The sequence below is a fragment of the Colletotrichum costaricense genome, assembly GCF_030867565.1.
Source record: "Colletotrichum costaricense strain IMI 309622 chromosome Unknown Scaffold_15.1, whole genome shotgun sequence".
In the NCBI taxonomy this organism is placed as follows: Eukaryota; Fungi; Ascomycota; class Sordariomycetes; order Glomerellales; family Glomerellaceae; genus Colletotrichum; species Colletotrichum costaricense.
In genome coordinates, this window is record NW_026848244.1 from 1,159,625 (window position 1) to 1,174,300 (window position 14,676).

General features: G+C 50.3%; 7 protein-coding genes across 7 annotated transcripts; 3 read left to right on the forward strand and 4 right to left on the reverse strand.

The window, feature by feature from the left end:
• Positions 1-150: 150 nt before the first annotated feature.
• On the reverse strand, positions 151-1,857 carry CCOS01_12748 (uncharacterized protein; the record flags this gene model as incomplete). Its single annotated transcript, XM_060460896.1, has 2 exons — positions 151-1,705; positions 1,808-1,857. The coding sequence occupies 2 exons, from the start codon at positions 1,855-1,857 to the stop codon at positions 151-153; spliced, it is 1,605 nt and encodes a 534-aa protein (XP_060308944.1).
• An 824-nt stretch (positions 1,858-2,681) lies between these two features.
• Positions 2,682-4,469, reverse strand: CCOS01_12749 (amidase; the record flags this gene model as incomplete). The annotated part of the gene is made up of 2 exons (XM_060460897.1): positions 2,682-4,383; positions 4,441-4,469. 2 exons carry the CDS (start codon positions 4,467-4,469, stop codon positions 2,682-2,684), a joined length of 1,731 nt encoding a protein of 576 aa, XP_060308945.1.
• A 716-nt stretch (positions 4,470-5,185) lies between these two features.
• On the reverse strand, positions 5,186-6,343 carry CCOS01_12750 (alcohol dehydrogenase GroES-like domain-containing protein; the record flags this gene model as incomplete). Its single annotated transcript, XM_060460898.1, has 2 exons — positions 5,186-6,229; positions 6,293-6,343. 2 exons carry the CDS (start codon positions 6,341-6,343, stop codon positions 5,186-5,188), a joined length of 1,095 nt encoding a protein of 364 aa, XP_060308946.1.
• A 910-nt stretch (positions 6,344-7,253) lies between these two features.
• Positions 7,254-8,266, forward strand: CCOS01_12751 (polysaccharide deacetylase; the record flags this gene model as incomplete). The annotated part of the gene is made up of 2 exons (XM_060460899.1): positions 7,254-7,359; positions 7,431-8,266. The coding sequence occupies 2 exons, from the start codon at positions 7,254-7,256 to the stop codon at positions 8,264-8,266; spliced, it is 942 nt and encodes a 313-aa protein (XP_060308947.1).
• Positions 8,267-9,161: 895 nt separating this feature from the next.
• On the forward strand, positions 9,162-10,735 carry CCOS01_12752 (transmembrane amino acid transporter; the record flags this gene model as incomplete). The annotated part of the gene is made up of 3 exons (XM_060460900.1): positions 9,162-9,345; positions 9,406-9,835; positions 9,940-10,735. The coding sequence occupies 3 exons, from the start codon at positions 9,162-9,164 to the stop codon at positions 10,733-10,735; spliced, it is 1,410 nt and encodes a 469-aa protein (XP_060308948.1).
• Positions 10,736-11,056: 321 nt separating this feature from the next.
• CCOS01_12753 (uncharacterized protein) lies at positions 11,057-12,238 on the reverse strand (the record flags this gene model as incomplete). The annotated part of the gene is made up of 2 exons (XM_060460901.1): positions 11,057-11,956; positions 12,014-12,238. The coding sequence occupies 2 exons, from the start codon at positions 12,236-12,238 to the stop codon at positions 11,057-11,059; spliced, it is 1,125 nt and encodes a 374-aa protein (XP_060308949.1).
• Positions 12,239-13,232: 994 nt separating this feature from the next.
• On the forward strand, positions 13,233-14,561 carry CCOS01_12754 (uncharacterized protein; the record flags this gene model as incomplete). The annotated part of the gene is made up of 5 exons (XM_060460902.1): positions 13,233-13,269; positions 13,354-13,423; positions 13,478-14,005; positions 14,092-14,430; positions 14,483-14,561. The coding sequence occupies 5 exons, from the start codon at positions 13,233-13,235 to the stop codon at positions 14,559-14,561; spliced, it is 1,053 nt and encodes a 350-aa protein (XP_060308950.1).
• Between the last annotated feature and the right edge of the window lie 115 nt (positions 14,562-14,676).

Genomic DNA, 14,676 nt, shown 5'->3' on the forward strand with positions numbered 1-14,676 from the left:
GTGAAATGCTGATAGGACCTTTTCCTATTTGAATAGTCGAGGCTCTAACGCAGGTACAGAAGAAGCCGCATAGCCGGCACAGCCGACCTTTGTTAGATTTCATACCAAAGTGTTGACTTTTGTTACGATCTGAGTCCCTTTGACAGCACGCTACCCAGTCATCCTACCATTGACGACAAGATCCTCGGACTGAAGATAGGTCTGGCCCTTGGAGTCTCGCCTCACAACCTGTATCGTTCGATGAGATACACCTTGATCGTCCATTTGCAAACTGTCAGGCCTCATTTGAGATTCCGTCCACAGGTCCGTCACCCTCATCTCCCCGGGAGGCTGCACAAACGATGGTGAAGACACGGGCCGCCCACTGATATCCAATTTGATGTCGTGCTCGAGCTCAATGATTTTCCTTGCAGCCGCGACTAGGACGTCTGCTTCCCAAAGATTTTCCCGCGGGAGACCCAACACTGGCATCAGCCGTAGGAACTCCAGTCGCGTTTCTAGATCACGACAAGATGAGACGAGAAAGAAAAGCATGGCGCCGAAGCCAGCTTCGAAGATGAAGTGTGGATGTTTTGAAGTGTTGAAACGTAAAGGATCTGGAACCTCGGCTTCCAGCCAGAGAAGCCGCTTTAAGATTCTTCGGAAGTTGGTGATGTATCTATCGTAGCCGGCTTCGCTTGTATCGAATGCCATGTTGAGCCATATGCAACAGCACTCATAGCGAGTCAAGAGAAAGCATTGCAGCATCTTTGGCCTATCTGAGTCTGACCGGCTGATGATTTGATTGTTCTGTGTAGGTGCTTCCTTGGGTTTGATAGCCATGAAGTCATTGTAAAGCTTGAACCACTGGTCTAGGAGACCGTTGATGGCAGCATGCTCAGAGAGAAGACTCGGGGGCGGTGTCCCGGTATCATCGGGTCCAGGCGATTTTGAAGCGGCTCGTTGTGAATTGCGCTGTGAGCGCATGAACTCTGCTGTTCGATTGAAGAGGACATCGAGCATGAGCTGTGCGTCTGAGAAAGTGAGAAAGAACTGCGGCATGGGTCCCTCTAGGGCCCTTATGTCAGGGAAATCCGACTCTTCTTCACCGAAGAAAAGAGCGAACTCGCTAAGCCGCCGAAATATCGGTAGGAGGTGCTCCATGGTCCACGAGAACATGTAGTCGGGAGAGATACTCTTCAGTATCTCGACACCATGTCTGCTGTGCTGCAGTGCTGCTTTTCTGTTGACGCGCATGATCTCCACGCAGATGAAGAGAACGCAAACAAGCAAGATTATGGGCTGCTTTTCTTGAGAGTCCATGACTCTCAACTCGTGAATAGCGGCATTGTAGTGGTGTAGGGCCAAATTTTGATTACTGTGCCGTACGGTGGCAGTAGCCTCAAAATTGCCCTGAGCCTCTTCATAGAGACTGCTGATGGAAATGACGGCGTGTCTGACGGCCGGCTCGAAGTTACTGAACTGCATCACGACATGTGTCCAGAAATAGGGATCCACGGCTCCTGACATGACTGGTCCCGCTATCTCGCAGAAGTACTGTAGAGCTCGACCTTCGCTGACCTTGGTGACTCCCGGGAAGACTTGATTTGGCTGGTGTAGGGATACGGTTCCTTGACGAGCGGGTCTGTAGCCATCGCAGCGTCTGCCTGTACTGGTGCAGCGATTGCATATCGGCTTAGCCTCGTCGCACTTGACTTTGCGGGCTCTAAAGACCGTCAATTAGCTGCTGATCAGATGGAGACATATGGACCCCGTAAGTGCGGCACAGCCTGGATGGCTGACAGCCTGACACGCCTAGTAGACTTACTTGCAGGTGATGCATCCAGTCCGAACTTTGGGGCTTCCTTTGCGGACCATGTTTCTGTCTCGGATGTGTGCACAAGTTGGCAGGCCTTTACCGTCTGTTTCCTGACGCAGTAAGCCGCCAGGAGCAGCTTTGGGAAGGGTGTTGGGCTGTGCTTGTCCACTCGTCAGCTGGGAGAATTTGGCGACTGTTCGGCGGTGGAGATGGAATGAAGTGAATCATTCCGGAAGCGCTCATTCAAACGATGGCCGGGCGGAGAGCTATCTGTGTGACCAAACATGTCCCGTTTGCTGGGGTTCTTGTGGGGAGACAGGGATAGAAGCGAGCCGACCAATGTCAGTCCTGCGTTTGATCAATACTTGTCTTTCTAACATTAGCGAGGCACAGCATGAGCCCTCTCGCCGCGGTGACCGAGCGGCAAGGTGTCTTTGGTTACGACCATACGGGTAGTGCCGTTGGTGGTGCGGGGAAGTGAAATTGAGGTGTTCTGGCGGGCAAGCCAAGTCGGGTCTACCCTTTGTTGGGAAGAGTTGAGCCGCAAGCGTTCATTCCCAAAGTGCTTGACCGAGCCTTGTGTATCAACTGCGGAATTGCTGGGGAACCAGGCGACACGTGGTGGACCAAGCAAATACCTAGAGCCAAGAGAGAGCGAGTGTCTCCATGTGCCAGTATCACTGTGTGTGTGGCATAAGGTATTAGGCAATTAGGTCCTTGAGGCCGAGGCTTAGCTCGAGATGGTGTGAGAGATCCCGACAACTTCCTTCTACTTTATGCTAGATACCTTGAAGCTATAGACATCAGACCCCTTGCGCCACAGGCTCCAAACCCAGATAGTTTGCTCTGAATGCAGCCCTTTCGACTCGGTCTCGTAAGGCTCTCAAACGGCCAACTTCACACGCTTAAGACTTGGTGAAGTTGTGCCGTTAACCTCAGGCATCGTCCTGCCATTGACTTTGACATTTGAGCCCGTTGAGAGAGTATCCGGAACAGATTCAGGAGCTTCGGGGGTGCTCGTGACGCTCTTCCAGTCGAAGTTGGTCTCCCATGCATGTGCAATGGTGAGGATCTTCTTCTCTTGCCATAGCCCTCCGACAATTTGCATGCCAACCGGAAGTAAGACCTGCGCGTCATCTTTAGCGGCAATAAATCCCACGGGTATTGACATTGCTGGATGTCCAGTAACGTTGAATACGGCGGTGTTGGTGGTCAGTCCTATGGTGGGTTCAAATGAACCCAGCACAGAATCTCGAGGCCCATGTCGTGGTGCCACAAAAGGAGTCGTTGGCATGATTATCGCATCGTACGTTTGAAACTTGCTCTGATAGGCGTCGCTGATTTGCCGACCGATGTTGACTGTTTTGCTGTAGAGACCCGGGAACTTGTCCGAAAGATACAAGCCGTTGATGAAGGTATTCTTTGTGGAGGGGAAAAGCTTTTGAAAGCTCGAATCCACCCAGGGCAGTCGTGCCTTTTCAAACTCAGTCAGGCCAAGACCTCTGTGTCCCGAAGCTCTCCCCAGCATACCCGACGAGCCCGCAATACGTTGTTGTATTGTCCATATTGAAGGGCCTTCCAGATGAAGAGGGACGGATACATGCTCGACAATTGCCCCTAGAGACTCCAGTCTCCGGGCGGCCGAAAGGACGTGGTCTTTGACTTTGGGGTCGACAATTTCTTGATCGAAGCCCTCCCTCAGAAGGCCAATTTTGATTCCGTCCAAACGACCGGAGCTCGCTGACAGAGCAGCAGAGAAGTTGTAGGAGCCATGAGCCGCAGCGCCTAGAGACTTATCGTCGATGCCGTCGTATCCGGAGATCACATCAAGACACTCAGCAGCTTCAGTGACCGAACGGCAAATGGGCCCTGCATGGTCATCAATAGCATCGCCGCTAGTAATTCCCGTGAAAGGCACCAGACCGTGAGTCGGCTTCACACCGACGCAGCCGCAAAATGAAGCTGGAACCCGGATGCTGCCGCCTTGATCTGTGCCTAGCGCGATATCGATCTTTCCGGAACAAACAAGGGCGGCACCCCCAGAGGTGCTGCCACCGGTGGAGTAGCCTTCCTTATAGGGATTCTCGATTGTGCCTTGCGCGCTGGTGAAAGATGCTGTGGAGTTGCAAAAGTGCTCACATGTAGCCGTCCCCAGAATATCGGCTCCGGCATCCAAAACTCGTGTCACCACTGTGGCATCCGTCGATGGCGTCCAAGGAGGAAAAGCATCGCTCCCGAAGAATTGTGGAACGCCTGCTACGGCAATGCAATCCTTCAAGCATACAGTCTTTCCTTTCAGGCATACCTGAGACGGGCCAGAAGCTGACTTATCTCCCCTAATCAAGAAACGATGTGCCCACGCATGCCCAAACTCTTGCTCCTCTGCTGTGGGTATATGTACATTCTCTCGGGGGTATCGTTTCGTGTCGGGGGCCGGTTGGTAGTCTGGGAGACTATCGATACGGGTAGCGCAATCGTGCACCGCAGCGAGCAGTCGCTGGTAGTCGGCCGACTCCTCAGCCTTGATCGTCAAACCGAGTGGCTCGAGCAGCTTCTCGACGTCGCCTTTCTGCACGGGGTTCTCCCTATGGCGTACCTGTCAGCATTCAGGCCGCATCAGGTAGGATGGGATTGGTCCTTACGTGGAGATGTCCTTGAAGAAAACAGACATGATGGGAGGTGGCAATCGTCGACGGTGTTCTGTTGGATCGCTGGTCACCGATGCGTTTCGATTGATTGTAGTGACGACTGATTAGCCAGCATGCTGTTCATAAAGGCTCGAAAGTAACATCCATGCTGAACCCACGAGAAATTGTCGGGGGCTCTTCCGCGGGCCATTGGGTCAATCTGTGGCGAAGGCGGGTTTCCGATGACACACAGAATGAAGTCGACATCAACGAACGTGATGGCAATATCCGTAGAATGCCCCCGCTACTCTGTGCCTCCAAGCCCCAGTAACACAAACCTACTGTGGCACGAGAGATTGTGGAGGGAGGGGCACAATGGCATTGGGGTAATACCAAGATTGAGTAAAGAGAATTTGGAGACAACGTCTAACGACCCCAACTCCACCACTAGTGAATGCGGATGACCCTAATGAGCGCTGGTACAACTCAGTGTCCGCAAAGCGGTTACAAGAAAGATAGAATTGGAGTCAGATAGAAATTAGCCTTGAACTCCATCACGATAGATTGAGTCAATTAACCGGTCGCCATGCTAGTAGAAAAATCGCGTGACCTTTCATCATTGTAACTCTCACGCTGACCCTGACCAGATTGTGGAGGGCCGTATGCTGTCTGTTCGAAAAAGCAGGAAACAACTAATTGTAATGCACAAAACACAAGACAACGTTCGATATTGCTAACATACTCAGTTAATAGGGTATCCTTACTCCGAAATGCGCACCACAAGCCTGCCTTTAAATCCGCTATCCTGATAAGCCACTACAATGCCCGGGATCTCGTCAAACGACATCAGAGTGATGTGAGACCTAATGCTGGCTCTCTCCACAGCCTCCATCATCCTTTCGGTGGATTCTCTACCCGCAACATAACTCCCCCGAATCGTGAGCTCTCTGAAAACGATGACACTAGAGTCAAACCTCCAATTCTCAGCAGGCAAGCCCAGGACTCCCATGACCCCTCCAATTCGTAGGATCGTCAATGCCCAACTGTTGGCTGATAGTGAGTCTGTGCAAACCACAACTGCGGCTACGCCCTCCCCGTTCGTAAAGTCCAAGATTTGAGAAGTCGCACGTTCCGAGCCAGAATCCACCACCAGCACCGGCTTGAGACTTTCATTGAACATTTCAGTAGCAAGCTGCCTCCCCGCCGGACGGCTGTCGACCGCTATGGCGCGGAAACCCATGGCGCTGGCAAATTGTAATCCGAGATGACCCAAACCTCCGATGCCGACAATAGCTACAGTTTCTCCTGCTTCCAGCTCACTTGTTGCTTTTTCGAGTGAGCCCCAAACTGTAGCACCTGCACACATCAATGGCGCCGCTTGCTCGAAAGATAGGGTCGGCGGTAAGCCGACAGTGGTCTCCGGATCTATGGCAAGATATTCCGCGAAAGCCCCATCATGATGAAAACCAGCGGTCTCTCTCTTTTCGCAGAATCTTGGGTCCAGAGTATGCTTCCTGCTAGTGCGAAGTGACAGACCGCAGCCACTGCATTTGCCGCATGAGTTCTTGTAGTTGAGAGCCCCAACTCTATCACCGACCTTCCATTTCTGATTGCAGTCTTTACCAACCTGAACCACGATACCGGCAGGTTCATGAGATGCGATCATGCCCAATGGTGACTTAAATTGTCCCTGTAAAACTTGTAGATCCGAGTGGCAGAATCCGGCCGCATGAACTCTGATAAGTAGCTCATTGCTGCGAATGGCCGGAGTTTCTCTCTCCACTAGCTCATATGGGTTGTTGTACTAATGGTTTGATTAACTTTTCCTGAACTATCTCCTGGAGCATAATGCATCATGAGAACCGACTTCCTTTATCTGAGCTGCTCGCATCACCGGAGGAATGATGGGGTTTGCCATGATTTCCAAAAGAGAGCAGTTGAGGTTTGCCAAGGGCTTAGAACACGGACTGCGGTGCAGATCAAATTTGCTGTTCTTGATGTTTACTTGGTGCAAAAAATGAGGCCGTTGAGGTTGGAATATGGAGTTGAATTAGAACTTCAGACAATGGAGGGCTCGATCAAATTCTATTCTAGATGGGCTTATTCCACGGGTGACCAAGCTCCTGAAGGTTTCAAGTTGAAGAGTTGTCGATGGTTGTTGGCCGTTATCATCCGACTTAAAGAGGGGTCAAGTCGAGTCGTTGGAGCAACTCGAGCACCTCCCAGTTCGCCTCCAAATCTGTCGACCACGCCACGAATCCACCCTCTATTACACAAAAACTTTGGGTCTCCAACAGGACCATATTACGGCAGGTCCGCGACCGGATGGAGTCCTTCGCCCCTCTTAGACAATACCCCTCCTTTTTCAATACCACAGCTATGTAAAAGGACAGGATACAAGTGATCGGTGAAATAATGTGGATGGAGTGGTCAAATGCCCAATGGTTGCCGTCCAATCAAAGGTATCACAATAGACATCTACCCAGTCCGAGATCCCTGCTTCTGAACCTTACCTTCATAGGAGGTGAATCCACACAAGCTACCCCGCGATAAGCGAGCCAAGGCATGGGAAGGCATTGCAGAATTGATAGCATAATGAATCCCGATAAGATGATGAATACCCCTCAGTGACATGACCGACTGAGCCGCTACTAGGTTTGACTGTTTAAGAGGAATCCGCTCGCAGCGTGGCAGCAACCTTTTCCCTTTAGTCTGCCTTTCCCCGAACCCCGCACCAGTCTTTATCAACCCATTCGAGATCATTCCACCTTAGAGAGTATCACCCCTCCCTGGTGAAGAATTGCACGGAAATCCAATCTCAACTCACAATGGGCAAGAAGCGTGTTCTCGTTAGTTATGGCGTCGACGTCGACGCGGTCGCCGGATGGCTAGGAAGCTATGGAGGAGAAGATTCGTCCAACGATATCAGCAGAGGTAAGTACCTATTGGGAGCTAAGGTAGTTGGGTATGCGTGGCCTACTTGAGCTTACGATTGAACTTTCCAGGTTATTTTGCCGGAACGATAGGTGTCCAACGGGTGCTCAAATTCCTCGCCAAGTACGACATCAAGGCTACATGGTTCATCCCAGGACACAGCCTCGAGACCTTTCCCGAGGACATGGCCGCTGTGCGAGACGCCGGCCACGAAATCGGGCTACATGGCTATTCGCACGAGAATCCGACAGATATGACCATCGATCAACAAAGAGAAATCCTTGATAAGACATATCGCATGCTCACAGACTTCGCGGGCAAGCCTCCAAGGGGTAGCGTCGCTCCATGGTGGGAAACAAGCAAGGAGGGGGCTCAGCTTTTGCTCGACTATGGTATCGAATACGACCACAGTATGAGCCACCACGATTGTCAACCGTATTATCTACGAACTGGCGATGAATGGACCAAGATTGACTACAAAAAGAAACCTAGCGAGTGGATGAAGCCTCTTGTAAGGGGACAAGAAACAGGGCTCGTGGAGATCCCGGCCAATTGGTACCTTGACGATTTGCCGCCAATGATGTTCATCAAAGATGCGCCAAACAGCCACGGATTCGTCAACGCCAGGGATGTGGAGGATATCTGGCGAGATCATTTTGACTATTTCTACCGCGAGTACGACGAGTTCATCTTTCCGCTGACAGTCCACCCGGACGTATCTGGTCGTCCTCACGCATTGCTCATGCACGAGAGGCTCATTGAACACATGAAGAAGCACGAAGGGGTGGAATTCGTCACCATGGAGCAGATTTGCGACGAATTCAAGGCGAAGACGGCACCGGCACAGGGAGCTGTGATGCCTGCAGAGCCTGGCGCCATGCTCAAGAAAGAAGCTGTAGGAGCATAGATACTGAGTTTACTCTTGTAATAAAATTTGATATCCGAATTCTCGACTCCACAAAACATTCATGCCTATCTATTCCACCTTGCTTCCCTCCACATATTTGTTTAGCACATCACCTCCACTTCAAGGAGCTTGCGTAAGGGAATGAGAAACTTATGAGGTAAACTGCTCTTATGACTCCACGATTCATCTTTTTGGCGGCGCTAGCCCTAAATGTTCGAATATAGTTAGCCAGGAGGTTCAGGCGGACATCTCTACAGACTTGGCTCTGTATCCTACTGCAAGACGCTTGGAGTAAGTCCTCGTCGATGAAGTCCATTGACATACATGCCTCCAAGGCTCGTCAACTTACCCCGCGCTTATCACTTATGATGCTCTAGTCAAATCAGTCAATGTGGACCTGTGGCTTTGGGGTATATCTGTTTCCAAGCCCGGAGCTTCTCAGACTCCAACTTCGGCACATGGGCTCGACAACTGCCCCAAGTTGTCACTAATACCCCAACCTTATCGCAGGAACCTTGTTTTGACCCACTGGCACTCCACAAACGCACATCCAACCCCTGAACGCGCTTTTGACTTTGGGTGTCGCCATGGGTCGGCGACCCACGATCTTGGAGCGGCATCTGGAGCTCGTCGCGGGGTTGGACAGTCTTTCCTTTCGACAGCTATCTTGCGTCGGAACATCTGTGCCGCTAGGAGATAAGCCACGCCAGGCTCTCATGTTCATCTCACTCGTCACAGTCGATATTACCAGATGCTCCAACTTCAACTAACAGGGACGATCTTATATTGAGGTAATGTCCGCGGCTCATCCGTCATACGATACGCCACGGACTCTGTAGAAGCGACCACTCAGCTGGAATCGGAATCCGCATCAATAATCGAAACCGCCGTCAAAATGTCTCAGACCAATTCTGAAAAGAGCGATGCCATAACACCGGCGCCGGCCCGGAGCAGCGGTAGCATCGACGCGGGAAAGCTCGAGAATGCTGAAGATGCTTTTGAAGTCTTCAAGCGCGGCGAAGGGACGGTCGACTTCCGTACTGTGGGATGGATACACGCCTCAGTAATCTTCTTGAAGGGTAAGAAAGCCTTATCCACTTATCCGCCTGGCAAGCAGAGGTGTAGCTAACAAATCCAAGTTATTTTCGCAACTGGTGTTCTCACAATCCCTTCAGCCATGTTCGTGTTGGGTGCGCTGCCCGGTGCCATCAATGTTCTCGGTTGGCAGTTTCTCAACACGTATTGCGCCATTATCCAGGGTAATTTCCGCAACGCCCATGCTGGGTGTCATTCTATCGCAGATATGGCCAACGTCGTTGGTGGTGTATGGCTGAAGGAAGTTGTCGGAGTCCTCTTCCTCGTCACATATGCAATCGTCGGCGCATCGGGCATTTTTGGCACATCAGTTGCCTTCAATGCACTCTCGAACCACGCCATCTGTACTAACTATTTCATGTTGGTGGCCACTGCCTGTGTCTTTATTCTAGCAAGTGCTCGAAAATTCGAAAAGATTGCATGGTTGACATGGGCTGGCTTCTTGTCAGTGTATATCGCCGTTTTCATCGTGGTGTAAGTTCACTTCCTCCCAACCCAGATCATATTTCTTTATTAGTGTATCGGTCCTGCCGTCTGCGCTCCAAAGCCTTCGAAAATTCCACTAACATTTGTTACAGTGTTGCCGTCACGCAAGTCGACAGGCCTGCCGCTGCCCCAAAAACAGGTGATTTCGACCTAGGTTACCATGTCATCGGAAACCCCAATTTCGTGACCGCAATCACGAGTGTTGCAACTATCTTCTGCTCTGGTGCAGGAACATCGGCGTTCCTTCCCGTCATCTCGGAAATGAAGAAACCCAAGGATTACAATAAAGCTGTGTACCTTTGCATGGGTATTGTCACAGCGTCCTACTTGACCTTCTCACTTGTTGTCTATCGTTGGTGCGGCCAGTGGGTTGCCTCTCCTTCACTAGGTAGTGCTGGAGAGACCGTCAAGAAAGTCTCGTACGGTATTGGCTTGATCGGCCTGATGGTCAGCGCGTGTCTGTACATCCATGTCGCAGCCAAGTACTTGTTTGTCAGAATCCTGCGAGATTCTGTTCATTTACAGAAGAACTCGGTCATTCACTGGTCTGTTTGGCTTGCGTGCACCCTCGGAATGTCCGTGGTCTCATTCCTCTTGGCATCTGGGATCCCCATCTTCAACTATCTGCTGGCGCTAGCAGGAAGTTTAACTTTCGCACCTCTAGCACTCGGTCTTCCTGGTTACTTATGGATCTTCGACCACCCGCATTACAGACAGGGCAACTGGTGGCAAGCCATGGTATACTGGCTGAACTGGCTTATGATTCTGCTGGCCGTCTTCCTGACTATCGGCGGCACTTATGGTGTCGTTCAAAACATCATTGATGCCTATGCCGACGGCCTGATTGGGGGTGCCTTCTCGTGTGTGGACAACAGTGGCTCATCATGAACGGTCGGTGGAACTGGGAAAGGCCATAAGTATTTGATAGAGATGGGAGGGATTGTTCATGTTCTTAAGAATGTTTGTTAGCCCCAAGAGAATCGTAATACTGTTCGTTGTAATCTGGCGTTAAAGTGATGGTCCATTTTGATTCACTTCAACGAGGCTAGCATCGACCTACCAGCCTACCTTAGGCAGACATCGTAACGGGAATAGCACAACAGATTTAAGTCATGTGAATGGTACAGAAAACCATTCTGGACGACAGTGTGATTCAAAATGCAACGCAAACGTCATAGGATAATTACTGAATACAAAATGATATAATATTTACAGCATGACCGCCATTCCTTGGGCACTTTCACCAACGCCGAGTTGTCCAAGCGCAAAATGCTGGACTTGTTTCTTCGCGGCGGTGTCAACCACAGTGATTGCAGACTGTGTTGTTCCGTTGCCTGGACTCAGCGCATACACAAAGTGGCCAGCCGCCCTCAGGTCAGTCAAACCTGGATCACCATTGGCGCTGAGATCGATGATACTTTGGATGCTTGCATCGCTCAGCGACATTTCGATCAACCTGTTAGTCCCAACATCAGTGACGAATGCGCTGCCAGTGGCCAAAGAAACTGCGACCCAACATGTTGCTTTCTGTCCGCCGACAACGCTCATCCCCTTTACAGAAGCAACGTTCGTCTTCGAGTCAATGGACAAAATCGCCCCACCAAAAGAAGCATCAGTGACAAAGAGATTGTTGCTCCTGGGGATCGTCGACGAACCAAACAAAACTGCAGTACCGTTCGGCGACGATTGCACTCCATCATGTTCAACAGAGCCCCGGCTGTTGACCTTGTACGCACCAAGAAACCCTGTCTTATTTTGAGACGGATCACCCTTGACTGTAGTGAATAGGATGTCCTGGTTGTTGGAAAAGAAAACTTGAGATATGGTGTTGGTAGGTCCGACGGGAGGGGTAGTCTGGCTAAGTTCAACGGGCCGAAGAGTATCCATGGATCTCAGTCCATCTGTGGAAAACTCAGCGCAAGAGACTCCAGACTGTTTCCCGGAACAGCCGACGCAGACAACATTGTGTTTCATTGACGCTGCTATCGTATTGGGGAATTGGCAAGGAACCGCAACTGGGCGGCCCATCATGGTGAGCTTGGTGGGGTTCGACGGGTCGATTGCGAACATTGTGACCGTGTTCGAGCCAGCATTGACGGCGAACAAGCTCTGTAAGACTGATATTAGCAAAAGCTAACAATCAAGAATGTGAATCGGCGTTATTACATTGCCTGCAATAGTAAGTGCCGACTGAGATGCTAAAGCATCAGGAGCAGCTGGCTCGTTTGCTGTGCCATCAAGAAAATTCGAACCGGATCCACCAGTTGAGAATGTTGCTCCCTTTGAAAGCATGCCATTGCTGGATATTGGAATGGCAATCACAGAGTTGGTCTGATCGTTGGTGATAGTGTAGATAGCTTTTCCGGGCCGAGATTCAGCCTTACAGGCCATCGTTCTTCCCCAAACAGTCGATATAGATGAAGCAAAGCAAAAGAAGAGAATCATGTGCTGACGCATGTTGGGGATGGGGTAGATAGTTAATTGTGATGGATGGTTGAGGCGAGGAATGGTAGGTTGTGGGGGTTGATAATCGCCAAAACATGAGCAAAAAGTAGTTTATCTGTAGAAATGGACGAGCTGAGTAGAGTCTTGATGGTTTCGACAAAAGAGTAAGGAAATATAAGAAATATATAATGCGAGGTTTCCAAGGGCAAACAAGTACTTGGGTATCCTATTGAGTCGCTGCCGCTTCCAATGTTCGCGCATTTCGCGAGGGCAAAATGATGCGGTAATCCCCATTTCCTATTTGGGAAGATTCGATGACAGTATCTTTTATTGTGTGCATCCAAACATCGATTGACATCTCGAAACCCGCATCACGAAAGCGCTTCAAGGAACAAATACCCGGGGGAAGGCTTGACAGCCATGCCTTTCACCATGGTCCCTTCAGCTTTACGTCGCTCTCCCAGTGTACTTGCTTCAGTCATTGCCAGTAGATTCCGCACCACTGAAAGGGAGCCACAAGATCAAACGGTTGATTCCACATCGCCTGCGTCCACTAAACAAGGTTATCAAGACGCTACAGCCTCCATGAAGCGCTCCTTTTCGTCTGACATGCGGTGAGATCTAACCAGAAGAGGCAATTTTGATATTCTCATCGCGCCAAATGAAACAAGTGGGCCATTTGATCGTCAGCCGAACATCCGAGACCACCCCAGGATCTGAAACTGCCATCTGAAGTGAGGAATTATGGTGAGCAGTCGTAGCTGACAGTCAGTCAATAACAATGCACTTTAAGAGTGTCGGGAAATTGCAATCATTGCTGCACAACAACAATCTCAACCACGAAGAACAAGAACTCCAATCTGTATTGTACGACACAGCTTCACCTATCCGTCGATCTTTTGAAACAATCCCAGGCTCCGTGTTGTCCATTTGCATCAGTATGAGCAGCAAGATATTCCGTATCTTCAATCCTGGAGGTTCGTCCATGGAATTGAGCCAGCACAGGAATGCGCACGCGTGTCGTGCAGCTTTCTGTGTGTGACTACATCGTTGTCCGAAAGCTAAGTGCGTCGCAGAGGCCAAGAAAGACCCCGTGGAGAAGCGGCGAGCACAACTTCGAAGTGCACAACGGTATGAGAATGCATCTGTATCAGCGCTGAGGCGATTTTGTAATTCTGTATTTAGGTCGTACCGTGACCGCAAGGACAAGTACACCAAGTCGCTCGAACAAGAGGTCGAAAGAGCCCGAAACAGAGAGGCTGAACTTATGATCCGATGCGAGCAGATGTACGCTGCTCTCGAGTCGTTAACAGAGATGCTTTCTCGCCATGGTATCGGTATTCCTGCCGCTTTCGGGGACAACTTAACCAGCAAAAATGACGGTGGGATTCACAACTTATCTCATTCTAGAATGGGCGAATTCTTGGCCGGATTGAGAGCCACCGAACTTTTGAAAACTTCGGAAAAAGAATTAGAAGACGGTCGAACGGTTGACAAAAACCCACTCCAGGCGGAACTCAACACGACGGCTGATATTGTTGCCAATGACCTCCAAACGGCAACAGACGCTCTGCCGAGTCACCAATACACCGAAAAGCAAGGAACAGAGCTTCCGTGGTTGAAGACTAACAGAGCGGTTAATATGTATGATTTTGACGACAACCGAATGTGCGAGGTTGACTTGATCGCAGCAGGTATGGAGTTTGTTCTAAGGTGAGAGCACAGCCATGCCACAATGCGTCGATATTAAGTCGACAATCTCGTCTTAGTAAGTTGCATATTCGCTGACTCCATTTAAGGCTTGAAAGTCCTTGCCTTGAACATATTCATGGTGACCTCAAGAAGCCTGATGACTCAACGGGTCACGTTTTGACAGTGTCGGCGAGAACTATCTCTTTATATGCAGACCAATCCCGATCGAACGAGAAAGGTCATGTTGGTATTCCGTCGTACCAAGACGCACCCCGAGATATCTTGGAACGGATCCTAGCTCTCTCTCCGCACGTTTGCTTCGACGGGGAGATGACGCCAGCCCAAGCGTGGGAGTACATACGGAGCCAACCTCACTTTGGCGGCATCGAGCTGCGAAGATTATGGGCGCTTGCTGACAGATTGATGGAGGGCATTAAATGTCATGGGTAAGCCAAGCTATGGACGAACGGGCGATGTTCCTGCTGACAATCAAATCAGTTTTGGTGCTGTGATTGAGACTCAGGGTTTTCAGGCATTGGTATACGATGCTCTGCTGCTCGGGACGCAGTTCTTATAGGAGTTGTCCTTAGTCCAACAATCAATAGCCAGCTTTAGAATTTGACAACATGGTAGCCGGAGATTCAAGGATTGTTTTGAAAGGCATCAGGCTACGAAAGCATCAAGATAAGAAG